Genomic DNA, 26,730 nt, shown 5'->3' with positions numbered 1-26,730 from the left:
CCACAAATTGCCAAAGTAAAGTAAAAAGTAAAGCCTGTAAAGTGTTGGGAAGAAGGGAGGGACTGACATTATCTTATTGCAGTTAGCAGGGTAATGCAGCGGTCTGAATTTTAAGATGTGAGGAAACATCTTTCAATTCCTTCGATTAATACTTGAGATTTAGATCTTATTCAGGCTCCATCTATGAGCAGTAAAGAAGCATACATTTTAAAAGAGAGGAAGGAGATGGCTAGATATCTCCCTGAAGGGAGAATTCATTCTTTAAATAGCAGCCTGGCTGATCTCTTAAAGAATAAATGTTTAACGGCTTCTCTGTGTAAAATACCTCCATGTCTTTCTTTTACACGTAGACAAAATCCAATCTCCTTACTATGACGGAGGAGGCTGTATCACTAGACACAAGTCCTTTGTGACTTTGGCTTATGCCACTCTCTGTCCTCGTTACCAAACTCCAATCCTGTGGCATCATTTGCCTCAGGCTTCATTAACGCTTGCTGTTCTTTCTGCCTGAAACCCTCTGCCCCCAGGTCTTCCTGTTGCTGGATCACCACTGTGATTTTGGCACCTCAGAAACCCTTCCCAGTCCTGTCTCCCTGTCATGTTATTCTACTCTATTTTTTACATAGTTCTGTCACTACTTGATTTTATTTTTTCATTTATCTGTTTACAGGAATGTAAGCTTCACAAGAACAGGGACCTTACTGGCTGTTGACACATCTAGCACACTGCCTGGCACATGGTAGACACTCAATAATGTGACCACAGAAGCAGAGGGAAGCGGGGTCTGAGAGAGAAGCCATGTGACAATGAAGGTAGAGACTGGAGAGACATACTTTGAAGACGGAGCAAGGAGCTATCGGCCAGGGTTGCAGGCAGCTAAATAAAAGGCAAGGAAATGGATTCTGCCCTAGAGCCTGCAGAAGGAATCAGCTGAGCTGATTTGACTTCAGCCCAATAAAACTGATTTCAGAATTGTGGCCTCCAGATATGTACAAGAGTACATTTGTGCGGTTGTGATAATTTGTTATAGCAGCAATAGGAAACTAATACAGATCATGAATAAATGGAATTGATGGGTCCTAAGTAAAAGTATTTAGGCATGCCCTATTTTCTTTCAGAGCCTGGGATGGTGTGTCAAGGTTAATCTTTTCTGCAATGTTGGAATATAAGTAATGAAACCAACCCCACACCCCATGGCACGTAAAGAGAAAAGTAAGCCAAATTCTGGAAGCTTTCATACTGTGTGCCATGAACAGATCGAAAACATGTTTACTGTGGAACGCAGGAGAAGGAACCTAAATAAATGTCTTCAAATGTCAAACATAACAATTATACTGGAGACATTACTGGAGACGGTGGGCACAACACCTATACAAACTGGTCCTGGCAGCTGACATCTGTAACACAAGAAACAACTGCCCAGAAGGAGAGCTGTGGATTTAAAACAGATGACGTCAGGCCTTTCCTAAACAAAGGTATCTTCTTATCATCTCTCCCCAATACATTAGACAGCACACATTTTCTTCTGCATTTTTAAAAAAGCAAAACTCAAAAATGAGCAGCAATCTTTTATTCCCCCTCTTAGAAAATCTACAGTGACCTGTTTGCAAATAATACCGTGGAAGCATCCCAGAGAGGCTCTTGGTTCATTAAAATAATCAGCATATTCCAATATGCACTCGTCTCTGAAATAATAACAATTCAGTTTCAATAAATTAATTATGGTTTTAATGAGTGAAATTTACATTTATATTTCTGCCTTAAGATCTTCATGGGAGGGAGCATCCTCACCCGTACAGCTCCACTGAAGCAAGGCCTTTTTCTGAGTAGACTAGCAGAGGTTGATGGATCCCCTAACACTGCTGTTTCAGAAATGGAGAAGCAGGATGTCTGGAGAAGGAGCCAGACAGCCTGGGCTTGAAACCAAGCTCTGCCACTAGCTAGTTTTGTGCCCATGGGCAAAAGGGGAGAAAAAAAGGCCTTTTGTCACCCTAGTTTGCTTCTTCAGTTTTTCAAAACTGTAACAAAAGTTCAATTTGCTCTAACGTTTTTGATTATGGTGTTCTACCTTTTTTGATTATGGGTCTAGCATATAGACCCATATACAAATAGTGTGTAATCCACCTATCAACAGAAATATTTTGGCAAATACCTTCCAGACTCCTAAAATTATTATTGTTCATAGTTAAAATATTTAAAGAAATTTTGTATTTTTCTGCAGACTCGGTCTTCAGTAATATAAATTTATAACCCATAGTTAGCTGGCTGACTCAATGAACTGCTATTTTCCCAGAAAGTAATGCCCTAGACTTTTCAACTGTCTTCTTTCTCAGCTTTAGAGAAAGAAACTATAATAGAAAGTACCCTGACGGCTCGGAAATTCCCTTAGATTTCAAATAAAATTTTTTCCAGAGTCTTAAATTCCCCTGTAGTTAGCTAAAATATCATATATTATTGATGGGATTAAGAATTTAAATTTTTAAAAGTCTCTTTCAATTTTCTACACAGTTAAGGTGTACTTTATAATTGATTTTAATGATTTCATTGTAAGTGTCTAGATATACTGGATGATAAAGAAGGTCTGTTCTACTGTCCCAGCTGTAACACAATTTTTTCATGGCTGCATTCTCTGTGATCATATAGCATTTTTATATCCCATTACAGTATTTATCACAGTTTAGCTTTACTGTAATTAGTTGTGTATTGGTCTCTCACCTCTCTTAATCATGAACTTGTTGAGGGTACTGACTAGGTTGTGATGCTATTTCCCCTAAGTGCCTAGCTGCTCAATTAATGTTTGCTGAATTATAGAGGCAGTCAGTCCAAAAATAATTAAAAAGCCAAAAGTGAATCAGAGCAGAAAGTATCTACTCAAATCTTCTAAGTGGAGAAATTTCCCATGACTTCAATTTAACTTCAGATTCAAAGGCCTAATTGTATATCTCGAGAAAAAAGATCTAGGGATGTAAAATAGATTGTTAGTTCTTCAGATGATTGAAAATATTAAAAGTCATCAATATACAAATCTCTCTTACATGTTTTTAGAATTCAAATTGGGACCTATTCAACTGAAATGACCAACTAAAGGTGACCTGTCATATGAGGAATGTGAAAAATAAAAAAAGAGAGAAGGAAAAAAAAAAAAGAGAAAATGAATATAGAAGACGGTAAGGATTAGCAATAGGTTAGCCAAATGAGTACTGCTGGTTAGAAAGAAACATGCTTGTTAGATCTTAAAATGCACAGGAAGTAGGTGGGACTCACAAAGACCTCAATGGAGGGCCCCTCAAGAAGGCTAGCCTCTAGTATACATCCTGAGTGAATGGTACCTAGCACTGTTAAACACAGAACAGATTCAGAAACATTTCTGCACTTCCATAAAAGGCAAAGGGGGCTGGCTTGATCTTCTAAGGAAGTTTCCAGCATATGGGGATCAGGCTGGAGGGCTACGAAGAAGAGGTGCAGAGATGCACTTGATAAACTCTGTATGGGATGGAACATGCCGCCTTTCAAATATAAAGATGACATGTTCCAGGGTGCTCTGAGCCGTTCTCCCTGACAATAAGAGGTCACTTGTTCTCTTAGCCTGAAGGTCTCTGTCCAAGAGAATACACTTTTAGATGTTCACTGGGATCGGAGGTACAGTTTTGGGCCACTTTTAAGAATGGCAAATTGCTTGATGATAAATATCCCCTCTTGATCCTTTAAAAAAATTAATCTCTGAGTCCTTAGACCCTATTACAGTACTTGGACAATGATGGGTGCTTAACTGAGATATTTAATACATCAATGGTTCATAAAGAGGTGTAGTTTTTATAATATTAACCTTATTAGCACATTGCCTTAACTATTGAGCCAACCAGCTGTCTGCACGGAACAAAATTAACGAACCTCCCTGCATGGTGCGCTCACCTGCAGGCTCAGGCCCTCAGCAGCATTTCCGGGATGAAGTGTGGAGGTGAGACTGTTACTTTTCCCAGAAGGTGTTCCATTCCCCCTACCGACATTTTTCTCATTTTCTTTTCAACACCTGCCGCTGCACCCAAGTAGCCCTCCTGCCCTCTTCATGGCTATCCTTTTATACAGTACATAAACTGATGCTGTGCAACAATTCATTTAAACCTGAAAACTGCTACTTTTCCAATCTGCCAAGGAATGGTTAGTAAATGCTCAAGACAGGGCTGAGAGGTACACCACCCTACCGGGCACTATGAAACCTATATACGAGTTACCTGTCTATGTAACTCTCAATCACACACACACACACACACACACACACACACACACACACACACACACACAATTATAGATGTTCCCACAAACAGCAAACATCTTAAGCTCAGCCAGCTAAGCTCTCCTGATACCAGAAAGATGCCCTCAGATACCACAAAGGAATAAAATAAAACGTAAGCACTTCTGAGTTAGTCTATGCCCGACACTGTTTCTCATATTCCTTTAGATGAAAAAATTCCTTTCTTATGTTATCTGATTATAAAGCAACATAAAAATGAATGTGTAAATAGAATCATAAACATGTCTACACAGTTTTGTATGTTTTCAAATGCTCCAGAAAAGTTGTAAAACCGTTCTACCCATTTCATTTTTAATTTGTGATATTTGGAGATCTTCCTCAATTTCCCCTCTTTAGTTGGCATGCTGTTAGTAAAATGTGTTCCTCTTTTCTGGTCCGAAGCAAAACCTCTAAGTATATCTTCAGTAACTTAAATTTCCATCTTGGTTCACACACCATATTGGTTTATTATGCAACTTAAAAAAAAAATTTTTCTTTGAACTTAAGCAGAGCCAAGCTATGTAAGCTGCAGTAGTGTGAACCACTACTGGTAATTGATATCTGCAGGAGGTTATTTCAGATTGATCAATGAAGGTTGCACGACTAGCTTGAGTCCATTTATTTCCTCGGAATAGTTTTCACTTGATAATATGAATTGGTCATTGATATGAGGCATTCACTTTTATCTTAAGTCACATACATATTTGAGGCAGGGAATATTTTAGCATAATGTCAGTTTTCTTGGCACTGAATTTTTGTTTGCTGGTAAAAAGAATTAGGCTTCTTCAAGAATTGACAGTCCATTTCTTAACACTTTGTGAAATGTTCTGGTTTCATTTAATACGTTTCTTTGTCAGGACTTACTTGTCCATCCTTTGAAATTGGCGAGGTAAATGCATAATTATTGGGAATAGGATTGATTGATAAAAACTAGAAAAATTACTACAGCTAGTTTTTAATCTGCTGTGTAAAAAAAAAAATAGGAACATATTCAATTTGGGTTTAATAATGTCCAAAGCAGCCAACTGTAATACTGAACCATTTGTTAAAACTATGATCTTGTTTTTTCCAAAGTGGAATATTTAATAGTCATTGCAGATTTTTTTTTAATATGCATTTATGTGACTGTTACAAAATGCAGCTCTGAAATTTAAAAGTCCAACTAGTAAATTATCCTCTTTTGGCTTTCTTATTATATCCACTATAACAAGATTAAAAACATATGAATTATACTGCATTTTCTTGACTCGGTGATTTTTTTTCTTAAACTAAGTCAACCCACTAAAATATCCTTTGATGCTCATTCAGCTAAAACTTTATATTTTTGCAAAGACACATTATGTGATTTGAAAATATCTTTAAGGGCCTGGAATATCTGAATTGGAAATGTGCCATCTTTTACATCTTCACGAATAGAATTTTTAATTAGCTGTTGATACTGTCAATAATAGAGTTCACTATTATTTTTAAAAAATGATTTGTCTAAGCAACTCCTTCTCCACTCATTTGTGTTTTTATTTTTTAAAACTGGTGCTTACTATTATAATCAAAATAATTTTTAAACAGAGCACTGTTGTTTCAAAAATAGGCAAGAACTGTAGGCAAAATATTTTAATACACGTTATTGTTTTTCCCATGCATTACTAGAAGTTCATCCATTTTTAAAATTACATAATAACTTATTTAAAATCTGATATTACTTTATGCTTTTAAGTTAACCAGGACTTTACTAAATATCTTCTCTTTACTGAGATGTAAGGAAATGAAACAAGCAGAAGTTAAAATCTATGCCTCAAGAGAATTAGGATCTAGGCAAGAAGGAAAGACATGAAACTGCAGGAGAGTGTATAATAAGGAATTATCTTATAAGACAAAGACTCTAATTTAATGGTAATGTGGACTCCTAATTGCAGACTAGGATTTTAGTAATATTGCCTCCCTGAGAGAGTAGCTATATGGCATCTGGTATATTACAAATGGCTGTCGCTATTTTTCCTGATTCTCCATTTCCATTACAGTTTTTATGCTTGCCCCCTGAAATATAATCTGCACTGTGAATTCTGATTGAATCGTCTCAACACTCAGCACAAAACAAAGATCCTCCTTTGATGGAGAATAAGCCAAAGACAGTGTGTCTCATCTATACAATCAAATTCAGTTTTCCCTGTAAAGGCAAATTTTTCCTTTCAAAAGGTTGAAATGAATGGTACTTAAAAATTTCAACTGGTTAAATTTAAGCCACTGGAAGAGAATGCGGGCAAAAGCCCACTTTAAAAAAAAAAAAAACAACCAAAAAGAAAACCTCTCTAGGCCCATAACATTTTCATTTGTTTGTGAAATGGGTGAATTTCATTCTCTTTAAGGTCTTGTCTCCCAGGATCTGGTTTGGTGACAGGGAAACAGGTGTCAATAGTCCTGATGGGCTGGTCACTATGTGTCAGTGACCATCTTCACCGTTCTACTACCAGTTACAAATGATCCCATGCTTCTGGATACCATTTCATAGCCCAGGGGAAAGACTTATTTTTCTAAACTCTATAACTTTGTCCACCATTGATACAGCCTATTCTGCCTCTTGATTCCATTCTAGCAATTATTCCCTGGAAAAATAAAATCAGAATCAGTGCAGCTTTACATTTGTTCCTTCCTTCATTCATCCATTATTCAACAACTGTGTACTAAGTACCTACTCAGTGAAACGTAATGTGTTAGATGCTGAGAGAAACAGAAATATAATTATGATGTGGTCCTCGCCTTAAGGAAATTACAAGCTAGTGATGGAGAGAAGGCATGTTTGTAATCACAGACATCTACAATTCAATGCAGCAAAATAACAACAGTAATAACAACGTGTACCTATCCTGTGCCAAGCACTGCTCTACATGCTTTAAGCATTTCATCTTGTGTAAATTTCACAGGAACTCTGAAGGCTAGGTATTATTTCTCCTTTCAAAAAAATTTTCCAAATGAGTGAGCTGAGGCTCAGAAGGTTTCAGCAAAGTGTGCACAATCGCACAGCTGGTGCACAGAAGAGTCAGGCTTCAAATCCAACACTATTAGATATTAACGCTCATTCGCTTTCAAATAAACACAGCCTCTAAGCAAAAAAGGTAAGTTCGCCATTTATTGAACATCTCTATGCCTGGCACTATTCCGAATGTTTCACTTCAGTGTCTCAATTAGTCCCCACAACAATATTATGATGTTACGATGGTTATCTACCCCTTTTGTAGATAAAGAAAATGAAGCTTAGCAAAATTAAGTAACTTGACCCAAGTTACGTAGTGGAAGAATTTTCTTCCGACTTAGGTCGTTTGGGAAGGTATAATGGAAGAAGTGGGGTTTCAATGAATTTTCGTTGAATCGGACCAACTGAGGCAGGAGGAGGGTGTTCCAGGCAAAGGAAATGGTATTAGGAATGGCACAGAGATTGGAAAGTGCTATAGTAGTTTCAAAAAGAGTGACCATTCCAGGTTGGCTAAGTACACGGGTCATATTGGGCAGGAGTGCAAATTCTGATAAGAAAGCTAGGCTATAGTCAGGTGCATTAGGCCAAGGAGTTTGGACTGTACACAGTAGACGAGAGAGCCGTTGAAAGTTCAGAGAGAGGAATGACTTTGATCAAAGCTATTATTACTGACCCATTCTTCTCCAGCCTGCTATATTTAGCAATATCTGCTTCAAGAAATCATGATTTCACAAATTATTATTTATTTGTTAAGTTCATCCAAGAACATGAATACTGGGCTTCCCTGGTGGCGCAGTGGTTGAGAATCTGCCTGCCGATGCAGGGGACACGGGTTCGTGCCCCGGTCCGGGAAGATCCCACATGCCGCGGAGTGGCTGGGCCCGTGAGCCATGGCCGCTGGGCCTGCGCGTCCAGAGCCTGTGCTCCGCAATGGGAGAGGCCACAACAGTGAGAGGCCTGCGTACCACAAAAAAAAAAAAAAAAAAAAAAAAAAAAAGAACATGAATACTTACAGCTTCTATCTAAACAGCCAATTGTTACTATTGTTTAAAAAAAAAAAAAAAAAAAGCCCTTTTAAGCGACCTCTAGAAAAGCAGACTTTTGTGCCATAGCCCAAACCACTTCAACCTTCTTAACTTTCAATACTAAAATCAAACAAAGGGCACAGAGCAGCAGGCGGCTGGAGTTTGGGCCTGGGAAAGGGGTCAGGTTCCTCTGGCCATCAATCTGAAGTCAATTCAGATGCACTGCAAAGTCATTAAGTAATTAAACTACATAGCAAGGACAGGTGGGTGGGAGACAGCAAACAAGGAAGAAAAGGACACTTTCAGACCATTTCCACCAAAGACTGAATTTGAAATATCAGCAGACCAGAGTTATACTCCTTTAATGTAATACGTTTAACAGAAATGCAAATATGAGATGTCGTGAATTTAATGACTGTGGTTACAAGTGTTTTCTGCAATCACATACCGCATGAACTTGAGAGGCTGGCAGTCACCCATGCTATTTGTACCCCTCCTCCCTGAATTTGCTTCCATGGCTGTCAAGCACTGGTTGCAGCCAGCACTCCAAACGCCCCTCCCCTGCTACCGTGCTGCCATCTTTTTTTTTTTTCCCCCCCGTGCTGCCATCTTGTGCCTAGCTCACTGTGCTTGAAGAGCAACTTCCAACTGGTGATCAATAAGAAACGAGAAGAAGCTTCTTGAATGGGAGTATCTGGCATGACTCCAGGCTGGGCAAAGTCTGTGTTCAAGTTGGCCTTCTTCATCATGACAGTATCCAACTCAGCAACTTTCACAGATGGCGTGTCTCAGAACATTCTGGGCTCCCAAATGATACTAAATGGATTACCTGGGGTCTTTAATCCCCAGAGCTGGCCAGAAAATAACACTGAGTGCCTAGAGTGAACCAGGTGCTTGTTTCAAAAATAAAACTTTTCACAAAAGTCTGAAAGCCAGACGTCTCATTTAACAGATGAGAACACAGAGGTCTGAGGCAGCATGCTCATGCAGAGTCAAGTCTTTAATGCAGGTCTGACCTACTCCTGGGTTTTGCAATCTTTCTGCTTGGCCACATGCTTCCCCCTGGGCCACCACCCAGGCCAGTTGGCCCTAAACATAGCTATAAGCAACACCTGGGAAATAGTTTTAAAATACATATCCTCGGGCCCAATTGCAGATGTACTGAATATCCATAGCATAGTTCTATCTATATGTATACCTATATCTATTTAATCTAATTATCTATTTATCCAAAACAGGGTTTGTCAACCTTGGCATTTGTCAACCGACATTTTGGGCTGGGTAATTCTTTCTTGCAGGGGGTTGTCCTCTGCATTGTAGGATGGTGAGAAACATCCTTGCTCTCTTCCTACTAGGTTCCAGGAGCACCTCCCCCTTAGTGTGACAACTAAAAACGTCTTTAGACATTGTCAAATGCCCTTTGGGGGGAAAACCACTCCCAGTTGAAAACCACTAATCTAAAAAACTGCCCAGGCAGTTTGGAAAAAGCATATTCAAAGGTTGGTGTTTATAAATCACATGTCTAGGTTAGAATTTCTATATAAAAAATATGAGGGGAAAACGAAGCAGATCTGGAAGACAACAGGTTGAGTATCCTTTCAACCTGCAGATTTTGCCAACCTCTAGGAACAATAATTAATCTTAGCCTCCTGAGTGGGTGTATAGTCATGGAAGTTTTCTAAAGCAGGATACAACATAGCATATGTGCAAATAGGAAATGAAGATGAGATACTTTAGAAATTCTAGAAAATATTATTTGATTTATAGAAGTTTGATTTGTCCCCATTTTTAGAGCACTTTAGCAAATTAAGTTTATTTGTACACTGCCCAGGTCCAAACTAGTCCACAGTAAATATTCTGGATTCTCTTAACTTTTATTTACTGAAATTTTCATCTTTGAGGGAACTTAGTTAAAAAGCATTTTATCCAAATAAAATGTTAGGCCTTAAAGAATTATTATTGCCATTTCATTTCATGGTAATAAAAAGAGGGATACATACTCAAAAGTTGTTTATCCAAAGGTATGAAAACAATTGATAAAATGGGTATTGGACTCTCATTTCTAAGTTCTAGTCACCAAAGTCCTTCTACCTAGTTACAGCCACCCAAAGCTTTCACAGAAAATGTTCCCAAATTCTGCCTCTGCCGTCCGTAACCTCCATTGAACCAAATATATCTGTTACCCAACTGGCAAAAAATCCAGTGAATTACTAAAGTTTGGTGATTATATTGAATATATTTTTTGTGTGTATATTAAAACCAAATATCCAGATCAACAGAATTTAGAACTTCTTTCCAAGTTTTTCTCAGATCAGATATTCTGAACATTTCTGGCATCACTGAGGTAGTTTAGTAAATTCCTTTTCAGAATGTATTTCAGAATGTAATTGTAGCACTACAGTTGAGTCCAACAATATACTATGTCACTCCAGGGTATTTGAATATAAGAGTATCCTTTTAAAACACTTTTTTAAAGAGCTGGTGTACTTTGATCTTAGAAGTTTGTCTAAACGACTGCTGGAAAGCATGCCAGTCAAGTGATTCATTTTATGTATGAATCCAGCTCGGCTGACAAGTAGTTGCTAATACGGCACTTCTAACATTGACTCAAGTCGCATACAAGGATTTTGGCTCATAAAAAATGCTGGCATGGCATGAGGATGTAGGTGTTCCCATCTCTTGTCTCTAGGAATATAAGCATGTGCCAAATTTTTCTGGTGACTACAAGCATTTCTGGGAAGATAGGTGTTATGAAGATCAAAAAAATGTACAGTTATTAAAACTACCACGGGCTTCCCTGGTTGGCGCAGTGGTTGAGAGTCCGCCTGCCGATGCAGGGGACACGGGTTCGTGCCCCGGTCCAGGAAGATCCCACGTGCCGCGGAGCGGCTGGGCCTGTGAGCCATGGCCGCTGAGCCTGCGCGTCCGGAGCCTGTGCTCCGCGACGGGAGAGGCCCCAGCAGTGAGAGGCCCGGGTACCGCAAAAACAAACAAACAAACAAAAACACAAAAAAAACCCTACCTGCATCCCCCTGTATCTCACGCCCTCATTTCTCTAAATAAGAGATACACCTTGGAAGAGGGGTGGTGGGTGTGTGGCCACTATGCCCTGTGTTTGTGCTAGCTTGTGCTGACCCTTTCTCTCTCTCTCTTTCTCTCTCTGTTTTTAATTCTTATTCTAGGGAAAAAGGCTACCCTTACCCTAATATAAGCATCAATAGTAATTATTGGGATATGGCAAATCTCTTTTCATTTACTGAGATGGTTAGTGCTGTCAAAGACAGAAATCTGATAGCTTCTTTCTGTAAGCATAGAATGAGAACATGACCTTGTCCTGAGAAACGTCATCTTGTAATATTTTTCATAACTTCCATGCAGTGATGATCTAATAAGAATCTAAGAGTAATTAACTGGATCTCTTTTAGCCAAACAAAGCCTTATTCCTTTTTATCAGGATTCTAAGGGAGCCATAAATTGGGGCATTTTGAAAAACTGGGATCTAATCCAGTCCATGATCTGATCAGGGTTCAGTGGTAATAATAAATTGGGACTGTTAAAACTGGGAAGCATTCCAACATTTTATTTTGCCCATACCATAGGACCTAGCAAATTCTACTGCAAAAGACAGGGATATTGAGAGAGGAGTAAAACCATGCTGAGTTAATCATTTGTATGTAATCATGCCAAAACATGGGTGTTTTCGACGGTTTAAATAGTGCCAAAGTTTAAGTTCAATAAATAATTAATTATAGAGAGTCTCTTGGCAAATTAAAGAAATCAACCTTCTGCTTCCTTTAATAAAATATGCACTCTTTTTAGGATACAATAATGACAAAATCCTATCAATTCATTTGTTGCTCTATGTATTTAGGGGTGTAATACTTATGTAGGTTACAACATAAAATACTAATTCAGAATATACTTTTCTTTCTTAGAATACAATAAGCATCTTCATTTTTCAGTGTGCACTTTTCAGAATAACTCTAGCCTTATTCTGGTTCTCATTTCAATTTCCAGTAACATAAAAATCTCCCATAATTAAATAAAATGCTGAGAGGTTGGGAATAGATTTTCACCCACTTGTATTCTCAAACTCTAAATGGTTTCTGAATGTTTTTATATCTCTGAGATGCATTTCGTTTATGTGGGGAACTTGCAGCTGTATAATTAAATCTTGGTTTGCCAAATATCAAAAACACATGTATTGATTTAAACTAAGGGAACAGGCCACAAGCAGCTCAGCTGATAAGGCAAGGGAGAAGCCTCTGCAGTTCTTGGAAGGCTTCCTAAAGGAAAGAAAACTAAGAACCTTGAGTGCAGACACTGAAACCGATTAACTTGCCTAAATCTCAGCTTCACTCTCACTTAGGCATTCCGTTCAGGCCAGTTGTTGAAAACAAGAGCCATATGTTTTCATACTTCTCAATGCTGAAGCTAGAGAGGTTACCACTTTCCCCCCTCAACTCCTCATTGATCCTAAGATTCTAATAAGATCTACAAAAACAATGTTTCATTAACACGGTAAATGAGCTCCCTTGCAAAATAAACTCTGAAATGGTATAAGAGTAATAGAAGATCTCAGAGTGCAAACTCATATGTTATTAAACTCCCTCCCCCCCAATTTTAGTAAGAAGTTTCATTTTGTAAAATTTAATTCAGAATCAGTAATACGGGACTTTAATGGAAGACAGCCTTTGGTCAATGGAGATTTTCTCCCTCAGTGCAATAATCTTAAATAAACGAGAGGAACATACTTATCTTTAACCAATCTCCACCTGACTTTTGAGAAGGTATTAACAATACAGGTACAACATGCATATTGTTAGGTACTTTATAGGTCCTAGAATCTGGTTAATTTCACACTTTGCAGAAGGTTACAATTTTAAAGTCTTAATATTAAACAACAGCAATAAAAGTACATGGTCTACTGACTTGTTAAGACCATATCTTGCTTTTAGCTCACCATACTAATTTACATAATCTGAATATTTGGAAAATGCTAATTTAATTTAGCTTGATAAAGAATTCTAGGAGAAATAATCTTTGAACATAATATTGGATTCATCCTTCTAGCAATGGATATAAGCATTTGGAACTAATGTTTTATTATGGCCAGTTTCACTGGAGCGTGAAAAAAACGATGAGTTTATTTAAAACAGAGCTTCACTGCCATGGACTATTTGACTTGTTTCAGGAGGGGACACATGATCAGCTCAGGAAATCAAACATGAGACTAAGAAAATCCTAACACGCGTTATGAGCCAGAAACTTGGGCTTATACATTCAGATAAGAATAGTGCATATGCTACCACGAATCAATGCCATAGCCAGTTCAAGAAAGGCCACTCTAAGGAGTTTAGAGTAAATGCTTCTATACTCAGACATTTATATATTTCTCAGACCCTAAGATCTGGGAGAGACCACAGTGATCATCTAAGGACACATGCAGCATTAATGGCACACAAGATGACTTCTGATGGCATGTGGCTTGATGAATTTAATTATATTAATTTACATGGTTTTGCATTTATATAACTTTTTATTTTATTGAAGATATATAGATATAAATAAACCAATGAAGATAATATATCAGTGACTGAAGTTTATGAAACTGATGCTAGTCCAATCCTTTCCTGTTGCACTCATCCTTTCTCAGTGTAATCATCAGCTTCTTATTAGACATATCCAGTGTCAATACACTCACCACTGCATGAGACACTCTAATTTGCCAGGATGTTTTCCCCTCTGTCAAACTGAAGGCTACCTCTCTTAAAATAATTCCTTTTTAGAATCTTCAAGAAAATAAATGAATGGATGAATAAGTAGAGAGAGAGAATGGAAAGCGAATGGATGCTATAAAATACGTCTAATTCCTCTTCTACGTAATGTTCTTTAATCATGTGACATCAACTAAGTCTTAACTCTGCAGGCTATGCATTCCCAGGTCCTTCCATATTTTTCAGGAGACATGGATTTAGTGCTGCCATTTTCTGTGTGTGAGACAGGCTTAGGGTATTTCAGGTGTGATCTGAGCAGTAAAAAATAGAAATTATTGTTTCTTCCTTCACTTTTGTACATGAACTTCTGTAGCTTAGGACTGGCTTAAGTTTCTGGCAGGCACATCCCCATGTTGACTCATGCTAAGCTTACCCTCAACTAAAACCATCAGGTAAATTTTTCATATATTTGGTATTAAGTCAAACCTTCCACATCCTGTGCTTGTCCAGTTCCTTTTTGGACCTAAAAGCAAGACTTTACATTTATTCCTATTAAGTTCCTTTATGTTTGATTCAGTCCATTGTTCCAGATGATTCTGTCATCAAACTGTCGAGCCCTGCAGCTTTTTGGAATTCAAAATCTGATCAATGGGCACCATCGCTGATGCCAATGCTCAGCAGGCCAGCGTTAAAAATAAATTTTTGAGGAAAACTTTCTTCTTGCAAGCCTATATTGATGGAACATTCATTAGCAATGTTTGGGTACAGTTTCTCAATTAGCTAATAATCCTTCTAGGGTTACATGATCTGGTGTATATCTCTCTGCAATAGCCACAGGATATCATGAGAAAATACAATTCTAATGTCCAGGAGAGTACCCCTAGTCTTTGTGAAGTCCAGAGATTAGAACAGGGATTTTCAGCCTCCACATCACTGACAGTTTGAGTAGGAGAACTCACTGTTTGAGGAGGGGGACTGTCTTATACACTGTAGGATGTGTAGCCATATCCCTGGCCTCTACCCAGTACACAGTGGTGGCAACTCACTCCCCACACCCCCTCCAAAGCTTTGACAAACAAAAATGTCTCCAGATATAGCTAAATGTTCCTTGGGAAGCAAATTTCCATCCTCCATGCCTCCCCCCCCCCCCCCGGAAGAATTGAGAATCTCTGTTCTAGGCTCTGTATTCCTCCAATCTAATCTAATAACTCAATCCACCAGTTGTGGCTTTTTTGACCTTTCCATAGCTATAGCTATGAATAAAATATTCATATATATCACCAAAACAATTCCCTATCTGGAGTTAGATACATAGGCAAATTAAAACAAGACATGGAAATCATAAGAAAAATAATGAGAGGAATGATATAACCCTAAAATTTAGAGTTGAGGTTAGATTAACCCTCGAGTAAAACAGTTACAAGGAAATTGAACCTTCAAATTATATGATTTAAGAGGTAATCTATGAGGACTTTTGTATTTGGATGCTCATCAAGGTATTATTTGGAACAGTGAAAAATGGAAATAGATTATACATTTGAGGACAACAGAAGATAAATAAATTATGATATATTGATCTCACAGAATATTAGGCAGTCATCAAAATGACATAATTTCAAAACATTAATGACATGGGGAAATGCTCACAATATAACGGGAATTCTGTGAAAAAAGTAAGTATATGCAGTATGAATACCAAGTTTTCAAACAAAAAAATATAGTAAAAAATCATTAAAATATTAATAGTGGTTATGGAATTATGGTAGAATTATGCATGATTTTAATAATCTTCTTTACACTTTTTACGTTTCCAAAAATTTCTTTTCTTTTTTTTTAACATCTTTGAGTATAACTGTTTTACAATAGTGTGTTAGTTTCTCCTTTACAACAAAGTGAATCAGTTATACATATACATATGTTCCCATATCTCTTCCCTCTTGCGTCTCCCTCCCACCCTCCCTATCCCACCCCTCTAGGTGGTCACAAAGCACAGAGGTGAACTCCCTGTGCTATGCGGCAGCTTCCCACTAGCTATCTAATTTACATTTGGTAGTATGTATATGTCCCTGCCACTCTCTCACATCGTCACCTATTACCCTTCCCCCTCCCCATATCCTCAAGTCCATGCTCTAGTAGGTCTGTGTTTTATTCCCGTCCTACCACTAATCGCAAAAAAAAAAAAAAAAAGTGTGCAAGTAAGGCAGGATGCTTCAGAGAGGGCATATAAGAAAGATGGCGATGTTTTTATACTGGGTTATTCAATCCTCCTGGGAAAAACATCTGTATATCATTTTTCATAGAATGAGAAGAGTTTAATCTAATGTTCCAGCTAAATCCTGTCCCTCAAACTCAGTGATTCTCAGACTGCTGAAGAGTCACTTTGGGTATAACTATTTTTGTTTGTTTGTTTGTTTGTTTGTTTTCTGTACGTGGGCCTCTCACTGTTGTGGCCTCTCCCGTTGCGGAGCACAGGCTCCGGACGTGCAGGCTCAGTGGCCATAGCTCACGGGCCCAGCCGCTCTGCGGCATGTGGGATCTTCCCAGACCGGGGCACGAACCCGTATCCCCTGCATCGGCAGGAGGACTCTCAACCACTCCGCCACCAGGGAAGCCCTGGGTATAACTATTAAGCACAGATTCCTGAACTCTAACTTCCAAGATTCTGATTCTGCAAGTCCGGTGTGGGACTCAGGAATTTTCACTTTTTAACAAGCTCCCCAAGTCATTCATTCTGATGCAGGTGGCCCATGGGCCATATTGAGAAACATAGCTATCTATAAGAAGTCACGTGTTTTGATTTGGATGAGTATTTTTTTTTTTTTTTGCCTCTATTTTTGATAACTTCTTCCTGGTTATACACTAAATAGAATTGGTATGGACCCTCAGTGGTGTGTTAGTGAACTGGCTCTTTGAAAAAAACAAACCCAATTTACCATCATCTGCCAGTTTCTGTGGTGTAAATACTCCCACCATGACCAATTTCAAGCTGCCAACGGTTTAGCAACCAGCTCACAGAATCCTTGAAAGCTTAATAATCATCTTTCATAAATTGGTGCAGGCTGGCTTCAGTGATATACAGTATATATTATATTTAAGTGGTTTAAACTCTTTTTTTTTTTTTTTTTTTTTTTTTTTTGTGGTACGCGGGCCTCTCTCACTGTTGTGGCCTCTCCCATTGCGGAGCGCAGGCTCCGGACGCGCAGGCTCAGCGGCTATGGCTCACGGGCCCAGCCGCTCCGCGGCATGTGGGATCTTCCCGGACCGGGGCACGAACCCTGCCCCCTGCATCGGCAGGCGGACCCTCAACCACTGCGCCACCAGGGAAGCCCGGTTTAAACTCTTTGAAAAAGGAATATGTTAATGAAAAACTATTATTATCTATGACAACTAGGATAAAGCAAGTAAGCAATTGGATGGCTTGAATCATCTTTAGGTAACAAATTCTAAATGTATTAGAACAAAAGACAACTTTGTGAACTTGTATACACTATTTCCTATTTTATTCTATTTTTTTTTTTTTCCTGTGGCCAGGCCACGAAGAGTGATACATTTGCTGAGTTCTTTAAGAGCTGTGAATTGTTTTCAATGGATGATGGAGAGCCAAGAAATGGGACTGCAGGGTTGGGATCAATGTCAAATGTTCAGCCTTCACTCCACCCTCTATGGTTTTCAGCCCCTGAGCTCTTGAAATACCCTTGGCCATTAATTCTATAGCACCCAACCATAACATCAACTTCTCCCACTTTTTCCCCTTGTACTTGATTGACACAATGTTGTCTCTAGGAAACCCATATCAGATGTGTTTTATGTGTTCATGTGCAGGAAGTGGCCTAAGTGGAGGCTAATAGTATAGTTCTTTTAATATTTTGACCAAACATATTTTAAGAAAATTGGACCTGAAGCCCATATAACCAGCTGAGGTGAATTTACAGTCCTGCTTTTAAGAAGAAAACTCCTCAGGCACCTGCTTCCTAAAGGCAAAACCAGAAGGGAAATGAACTCTTGCTTAAAGACAACCCACCTTATTTTATGAGTTATCAGTTTTCTAGCTGGCACAGAGTTCCCTAGCTACTAACAGGAAACCCCCCACCCCCAAGCAAGTATTGAACTGCAAAACACGTGAAGTCTGCATTCTAGCAAATAGCTCCGTTTCCTGAAGATGAGGCAAAAATGTGGTACCTCAGCAAGTGAAGTCAGGGGAGCAGTAAAGACCTATGGCATGGTCTCACCGCACAGATGTCTTTGCCAATAGATGCATTAAAATCTTAGCCTGAATTACATTTTACATTACAGGATTACTGAATCGTGGGTTATGATGGAGAATTCATCCTTCTTCTCTTTGGGGCAACTCTGACAGGTGAATAGTCAACAACAATGGAAAGCACTTGATTTCTTCTTTTCTGGTCCACTGACCCTGGAACTGAGCTTATCAATCTCTCAAAAACAAGAAAGGACTAAATAGGGTTTTTTTTCTTGCTATTGATAAAGTCAGCCTTCTCAATGGGAACAGACCACAAGATAGGAGTCAAAGGTTAACAGTTAGATACTCTTAGCCTGCTCTGTACCAGAAAACACAATGAATAAGAAGTATGATTTTCTTAGTACACATGCTAGAGTATTAAAATAAGTACAAGAACTGACTTTTTAAAAACGACAAGAACTATTATTACTAATAAGCAAGGAAAAATTTGCACAAATCTGACTTCATACATGATCAAGTCAGCATCAAATACTTAAAATTATGTAATAATCTCAGTCTTTCTCCAGGCTTCATTTGGTTGTGAAGGCAAAGAATTTTCAGGAGAAATATGAAGATTCACTTACATGTTTCAAAATCAGACATTTCTATATCTACTTGGGATAAATGCCAGAGTTAACATCAAAGATATGTGAAGGACCTCTTGTCCTAATGGAACATTAAGCTCCTCAAATAGAAGAATTCAGCCCTTGCAAACTGTCATTATTTCAGTAAATGAAACCGGCCCTTTAACAGATGGGCAACATATTTTGCAACTTGCTGATGGCCTAATAAAAGGCACTGGCTTTTTAAAAATGAAGGGCATGTACTTCTCAAATTACAGGACCCAAATGGGCTTAGCAGAATAAAATTAAGAAGGTATACAACAGCTTGACAAAAATTAGGAACAGACTATGGAAATTTGATAGCTCTAAACATCAATATCCAGATGACCTTTTTATTAAAAAAAACCCCAGAAAACAAAAAAACTCCTTATTTAAACCACAGGGAACATATGCATTGATATAGTCAAAACTGGGCGTAGCACATCATGGAATTATAAGTACCGATATAATAAAAACATGAAGTTAATTTCTTCTCAAAATATAATAAAAATTCCCTAAAAAGCGGATTCCATTTATATCAGGTATCTCTCCTTTTGTATCAGTCAACCTTTATGCTTCTTAAAATAAGATTTCTCCAGTTGACTGATGATATAACCAAGTTAACACAGACCACACATGAAAATAAAATAAGAGGCCCAGCATTTCTACTCACCTCTCACGTTCTTCTTTCATTTTCTCCAGCTCCTCTTCTCTCAGGCCACCATGCTTCAGAGGGCCTTTCTGATCAGCCTTTCCACCCTTATCATCTTTCTTCTTTCCAAATCTAGTGAAACATGGAGAAGATGATTGTTAATGATAATTACGCTCTTTTTGTGGTTAATTGAGGATATTTATGAGATGAATTCATTAAAATGTAATTCTTTATTCTAAGCAATACAAGATCATTTCACATAAAATGGAATTGAAATAAGATGCTGAGATCAGAAAAATAATACAGTTACTGAAGTCCCCTCCTTTTCCTCTCTTCCTTCTTTCCTTCCTTCTATTGACTGTGCAGTCTGCGCAAAATCACGTGATTAAAGACTAAAAATTTCAAACCATCAACTCAGTAGAGATTAAAGAACTGAAAGGTTGTTGTTCCCATATAGCTTAACACTGACCGACCTCCTAAACAGGCCTCCAGAGCTCCAGGTGGCATTGACATTGAAGATTAAACTCATGGGATTACATAGTGACAGTGCTGCAAGGGACTTTACCGAACACCTAGTTCAATATTCTCATCTTAAAAAGAAGAATCAAAAGCTCTGAGAGCCCCTGGGCCTTGACCAAGACCACCCAACAAGTTCAGGGCAGGACTGGGATGAGAACGTGGGTCACCTCCTACACTGCACATTTTCCTTCAGGCCACATTCACTCCCATGTAGCCGCAGGCTTCCCAAATCAGCCCAAGGTCAGCGTGCTGCGAGCCCTCCTCAGTGCTTGGCATAAGTGTAGTTAACTGGGCACAGTGGTGATTTTATTTTTTTCCTCCAGCTTTAATGAGATATAATTGGCACATGAACACTGTGTAAATTTAAGGTGTAGAATATATTGATTTGATACATTTATAAAATAGAAAAGAATCACCACCATAGTATTAGCTACCATCTCCATCCTGTCATGAAGTTACCATTTCTTGTTTGTGGTGAGAACATTTAAGATCAACTCTAAGCAACATTCAAGTGCATGATACAGTGTTATTAGCTATAACCATCATGCTGTACATTAGATTCCCAAACTTATTAATCTTATACCTGGAAGTCTGTACCCTTTGACCAACATTTCCCATTTCCCTATCTCCCAACCCCTGATAACCACCACTTTACTTATTTCTCTGAGTTTGTCTTTTTCACATTCCACATATAAGTGACATCGTACAGTTATTTGTCTTTCTCTGTCTGACTTATTTCACTTAGCATAATGCCTTCAAGATTCATCCAAGTTGTCACAAATGGCACAATTTCCTTCTTTGTCATGGCTGAATAATATTCCATTGTATACATATACCACATCTTCTTTATCCATTCATCTTGATGGACACTTAGATTGTTTCCATATCTTGGTTATCATGAATAATGTTGCAATGAACTTAGAAGTACAGATATCTCTGAGAGATCCTAATTTCATCTCCTTGGGATATACACCTAAAAGTGGGATTGCTGGATTATATGATAGTTCTAGTTTTAATTTTTTGAGGAACCTCCACATTGTCTTCCATAGTGGCTGTACTAATTTGCATTCCAAACAATAGTACACTAGGGTTCCCTGCAATTATGATACTTTAAAAGAACATTGTGTTTCCTTAGCACTTTGGGGAAAATGAAACTGCACATTTGAAGTGAAAAAAAAAAAAAAGCAGCAATTAATTACTGGTAGAACATATTCTTAAATGATAGGCATTTTTACCAATAGATATTTTCTTTGGAAGCAATCTCCCATAGTCTTGGTATTAACATACATGAAAAAATAAAATGACTGATGCTCTGCTGATAACCAGGGATAAAAGTCACTCAATCCTCAATCATGCATAGTCTTCAGTTAAGGTAAAGACTCTTCTTAAATCTAAGGAAATCCCATGTGTCCCTTGTGTCTTATTAGATAGCTACAAATTTAACTAAGTGTGTGTGTGTGTGTGTGTGTGTGTGTTTATACCTTTAGCTTACTCATCCTATCTATGATTCTTTGTATGTATCTATGTATCCATCCATCCTTCCATCTATCCAACCTGAGGACATTTTTCAAATTACACATGTGCTGTTGACTGCCCCCTTCCCCTGCTCCCATCCCTCTCCCCTAGCCTCCCAACACACAGTGACTCAGAATCTCCACACATGAGGACTTGAATTATAAACTTGTAAGAAATTCCTGTCTTCATCAGCATTTCATAAAAATGGGTACATATTTGTCTCTTTCTGGATTGCATTTCAACCCAAAGTGGAGATTATTGGTCAAGTGGAAGCTCTGAGTGTCACACATGGAAGATGGCACTGCTAACATCCACAGTCTTGGTGTTAGCTAAGTACAGAGTGCATCCTGCTTTCCTCAGAAGCCTCCCCCAGCCTTAACTCTTCTGCATATTTTTCCATTATAATTTCAATTAGCAAAGTCTCTTTCATGAACTTCCTCTCTCCCCACTGCCATCTCTCCACCTGCCTCTGCACCTACTTCAGCCCTTTTGCTGTATCCAGTCTAGTTTGGCGATCTCGGTTGATCAACCATCAGCTTTAACTCCATCATCCCCAGCCTTTCTTTTTGTTTGCTTTCTTCCTTTTTCCTGCCTCCTTTTCTGAATCTATCCTTTTTTCTCACTGAAGAAATGAACTGATCCCATTCATAGAAGTAAATAGGAAAGAGAGAAAAAAACAGACAAAATATGAGAACATTAACTTTCAAATAATTCAGATTTGTTAATATATTCAAGATCTCTCTTTACCCTACAAAGCAGGAGATATCTAAATAATGTGTTTCCATGAATACATTCTTTAGCTTTTCAGACCCATGCAGAAGAGCCTTAGGGATCAACATTATTAATCTAAAGTCATTTATGTGAGAATACTTTAGTACATCACTTAGAAAAATAATTTTCCCTCAAAATGTCACTAAATATAATAATACTGAAACAAAAGAAAATCAAAATTGTGGGGAGTGAGGGTAAAATAATGCCTCAGGAAGCTGATGAAGGCAAAAGTGTTGCCATGATCTCTACAGATTTTAGGCTTGTTTTTTCTCCATGTCTAAAATATTTTCTTGTAAATTTGGAGGTTTTAGATTTTCTGAATGAAAGTAGTCTGATTTTTGAAGGGTAAAACTAACCTATACCCTAGTCGACCCTGATCTTTATGACCACAACCAACGTATTGTTTCTTCCTTCCTGCAGCTAAAATATTTCACTTGTACTGCAGTTTGAGAACACCTTACTATTCTTCCATTAGAGTGGGATATGTTTGATAAAGAAAAGGTTAGTTGTAGGTAAATTCTGCCAAGCATTTTCTTCTAAGCAAGAACCATCAATAATTGTCTATTCAACCAATTCTATAAATATTATGTTTTGATTTGAAGTTCATGATCATTTATTAAAGTTTCCAGTAAGAAGGGCAGAAATAGCTTTGAAATTTATTTCATTAGACAGAGAGCAGCCACCAATTACCTTATTTTGTAAAGTTTGGGTAGGTTCAAGAATAGAATTATAAGACAATAATCTTCAAAAGGGCTCCCACATTGTTAAGATGAGGAAATTGAAACTCAGAGAAGTCAATTGCCTTTTATTTATTAACACACTGAATTCTCTTTCCAGCTTTGCAATGAGACAACTTAATCATCAGTGGTCGTAGTGGTGGTGGGGGGAGTTGAGAGAAAAGCATCAATCTAGTGAATTTTATAAGCCCGTGTTCTCCTTTCATGGCAGCCTCTTTGGGCGTCATTTCACAGCCATTCTTACTTTCACTGATATACAGAGAGAGGAGTTGGGGAGATTCAAAGACATTGATTCATCTCCCTATTAGCTATTTTTGTGAGAAAAGTCATGTAGACTTAAATGGTTGAAATTACTGCTTTGCATTCTAGGGTTTCAAATATCCACCGCATTCCAGGCCTCCCATTATCTATTACCTAGGAAATTTGAGAGTTGGCCATTTTGGGCTAGATGCCTTAAGGAAATTGCTTATAGGTCAACCTTGCTTTATATAAAAGATATTTTCCTGAAGAATTCTGTGCAAACATATGGTTTTAATCAATGAAATCGTACTTTCCATGTACCTGGGAAGCCTGTTTAAAGAATCTTATGATGGATCTTTCTGTAAAGTGGAAAAATCACCTTTCAACATACTCTTTATGTAAATTTAGATTTTCATGAATTATAAGTTTGCTTAAAACACCTGTTCCTGTTCCTTTTTTTTTAACCAGAGCACTTTATTTTTATTTATTTTTTGACACCTTTATAGGACTATAATTGCTTTATGGTGTGTGAGTTGCTGCTGTATAACAAAGTGAATCAGCTATACGTATACATATATCCCCATATCTCCTCCCTGTTCCTTTTTACAGAGACGTTATATGAAACAGCTTCATGGAAGACTAGCTTGCTTTCTTCTTTCTTCTTTCATTCATGCATTTGTTTTAAAGAATATTTATTAGGCATCTATTCTGTGTCAGACAGTGCCATAAGCACTGGATGTAGGTTGATATTGTATTGGGATACAAAATCAGACCCTACCTTCATGAAAGTTACAATCTAACAGAGACAGTCACCAATCAGTGTGACTATGTAATTGTAAGTTGTGAAAAGTGCTATGTAGGGAGTCAGGAGAGACGATAACAGGAAATTGATTGGTTGGGGAGTCTTTAATGAAGAAAATCACATTTAAACTGAGAGGATAAGGGTGAGAGATTCCAGACAAGCAAAGATGGAAGATAAGCCTTGTGGGTGAAGGAAAGAGGACATGCAGAGGGCATGAAGTGCCTGGTGACTGGTGAATCCCAAGCAGTGAAGGAAGGCCAGTGTCTGAAGCTAGGAGAGCAGAGGGGATCCTTGCACAGGATTCAGATGGAAAGAAGGGTAAGGTCCATGGAGTATAGATCTGAGAGATACTTAGAGTTTAGTCTAAGAATAACAATAGGTCATTTCTTAGTGATTCAAGGAACAGAGAAGCTAGTAAGGAAACTGGTAGATTTAAAGACTTGGTAGTGGAGAAACCAAGTCATTTTAAGCAGAAGTGATACAATGTGATGTATACTTCATAGGACCATCCTGGTTGCTGAAGCAAAAAAGTAGCACGTAAAAGCAGGAAACTGTCTGGGGAGGGCCACAGGAGTGTGGGTGAAAGGTGATGGCGGCTTGGGTGAACCGTGGCTGTTGAGAAGAGGAGAAGACAGTGATTTGGATGTGATGGGTCGATGGAGAGGCATCAAAAGTTCACTTCTAAGCACGGTTATTTTAGTGTGCCTTCGGGAAATCCAGATGGAAAAAGGAGAACAAGGATAAAACAGCTAGGAGAGGAAACTAGTTTGTTTATAGAACTGATAAAGGGCAAGTGGAGGAGCTCCTGGGTAATTAATTTATCAGTTAATATGATGCTGCATGTATAAGAGAAACGATTCCTATCCACAAAATGAGATTTCTTGGTCATCTCATTATAAATGAATAAATCAAAGTAAATAGAATATCCAAGGTGGAAAAGAACCTCAGAAAGGGTTACAGAAAAATACCAGAAACAGACCTCACCTGTGTTGCTATTTTGCCTACGTAGGGAAGCACTAAACAGCTATCTGTGGAAGTAGAATTTAATAATGGTACATTGATTCATTCATTCCGTCATTTACTGGGCAGCCACTACATATCATATGGGTTAGGCACATGGAATTTAACCACTAATAACATCCATTGTTAGGAAGATCTCTAACTCTTCAATCCAATTAGTTAAACAGGGCTCTAGCATCCTATTGTTTTCTATACAAGAAAGATATTAATATAATTCTTAGTATTGATTCCCTAATTTCTCAGCAAATATTTTCTTGTTTCTAGTTCTTTCCTTGAACTTTCTAGGTAATGATGACTTTCAAATCCATCCCAGACACCCAGGCACCCTGACAAACAATTCAAATTGAAAATATGTAGCTCTATCTTTAGCTTTTTCCATGTCTAGTCTCTCATTTAATTCACTTCTTAATTCTGCTAAGTAGTATCCGTCTACAGTTTTCCTCCTTGATCCCATTGGGCAGCTTATGTAATTATTAGCAATTACTCTTCCTCTTAGCACAGACTGTATGAAAGCAATCCTGAGCAATGGCTTAGGAGGACTAAAAAAGTCAGGCAAGGAAAAGTTCAGACACGCTTATTCCAAATTAGTGGTGAGCTATGACTCAAGTTTGAAGCGTAACGTATTTCTCCTTCTACAATTAGGAAATATCTTTGGGTGTCATTGATGCATTTGGAAAAGGCTACAAGACCCACTTATCAATAATATTAAACATAGAAATCTATGGAATGAAGTCAGATGTGAAAATGCACAAACCTCACAGTCATAATATTTTCTGGACTTGGATAATGGTTTATTCTCCCTGTAACTAGTTCACTTTTAAACTACACATGATATTGTCTTATCATTGTATAAATCATACAGCTTGAAAGAGCTCAAGCAAAATATGGGGGCAGAGAATTTCATAGACCTTTGACTACGTTTCCATAGTTTATTCTGAAATTCACCCATAAAAGGTTTCTGTTGTCTGATATATTCCAAATTGGGTTCTGAATTAGCATATGCACATGCCGAGGAAATTAACTTCAGTGTATTGCAATCTCATATGGTTTTGTGCACTTCAGCTATTGCTTCTAAAACGTATGTCACAAATGTCTTTACTTGTTTACCTTAGACGGTTCCCATCATACCTAAGAGTTAATGAATCTGATAAAAATCCAGTGAAAATTGACCAATTAGAGTTTTCTTCTCCTCCCCCCTCCCCTTTTTTGGTACCTAAGGGCGTTGCCTACTTTTATGTTAATATTGATAGAAGAATGTACAGATTTGTGTTTGTTGTAAATCAGTCTTGATGAAGAAAGAAAAAGCATTCTCATTTTATTTTTAGCCTTCCGCAGTATGCATTATTGCCATGGTTAATGCCTGTGACTTTTCAGGAGGGACAGGTGGAATACTCTAAAACTCAGTATGCTTTCCCCAACAGAGGGTCGTATTTTAAACTCTGTAGGTCCACCTCATGGCTTGCAAAAGGAGGTAGGGACTTGCTTTATAGGAGGTGTTCGCAAGCAGAAACTGAGTGGTCTCATGTTTCAGTAACTGAAGCAAAACTCAGTTTAAAAAATCTTTCTTGTTAACTCTAACTGGATCAAGGAGTTGAAACCCTAAAAATAAGATTTCCAAGTAAAATTTTACT

At 38.0% G+C, this 26,730-nt stretch overlaps 1 protein-coding gene across 4 annotated transcripts in view; it reads right to left on the bottom strand.

Annotated features, from left to right (window-relative positions):
• PARD3B (par-3 family cell polarity regulator beta) overlaps window positions 1–26,730 on the bottom strand; it is a 1,061,783-nt gene that overhangs the window by 207,585 nt on the left and 827,468 nt on the right. For all 4 annotated transcript variants that reach the window (XM_059054028.2, XM_067026649.1, XM_067026650.1 and 1 more), the window contains one exon: window positions 19,517–19,627. In XM_059054028.2, the coding sequence (XP_058910011.1) occupies window positions 19,517–19,627 (111 nt within the window). The remainder of the gene's footprint in view (window positions 1–19,516; window positions 19,628–26,730) is intronic.

The sequence above is a fragment of the Kogia breviceps genome, chromosome 2 (assembly GCF_026419965.1).
Source record: "Kogia breviceps isolate mKogBre1 chromosome 2, mKogBre1 haplotype 1, whole genome shotgun sequence".
NCBI lineage: Eukaryota > Metazoa > Chordata > Mammalia > Artiodactyla > Physeteridae > Kogia > Kogia breviceps.
This window is presented reverse-complemented; position numbering and strand designations above follow the sequence as displayed.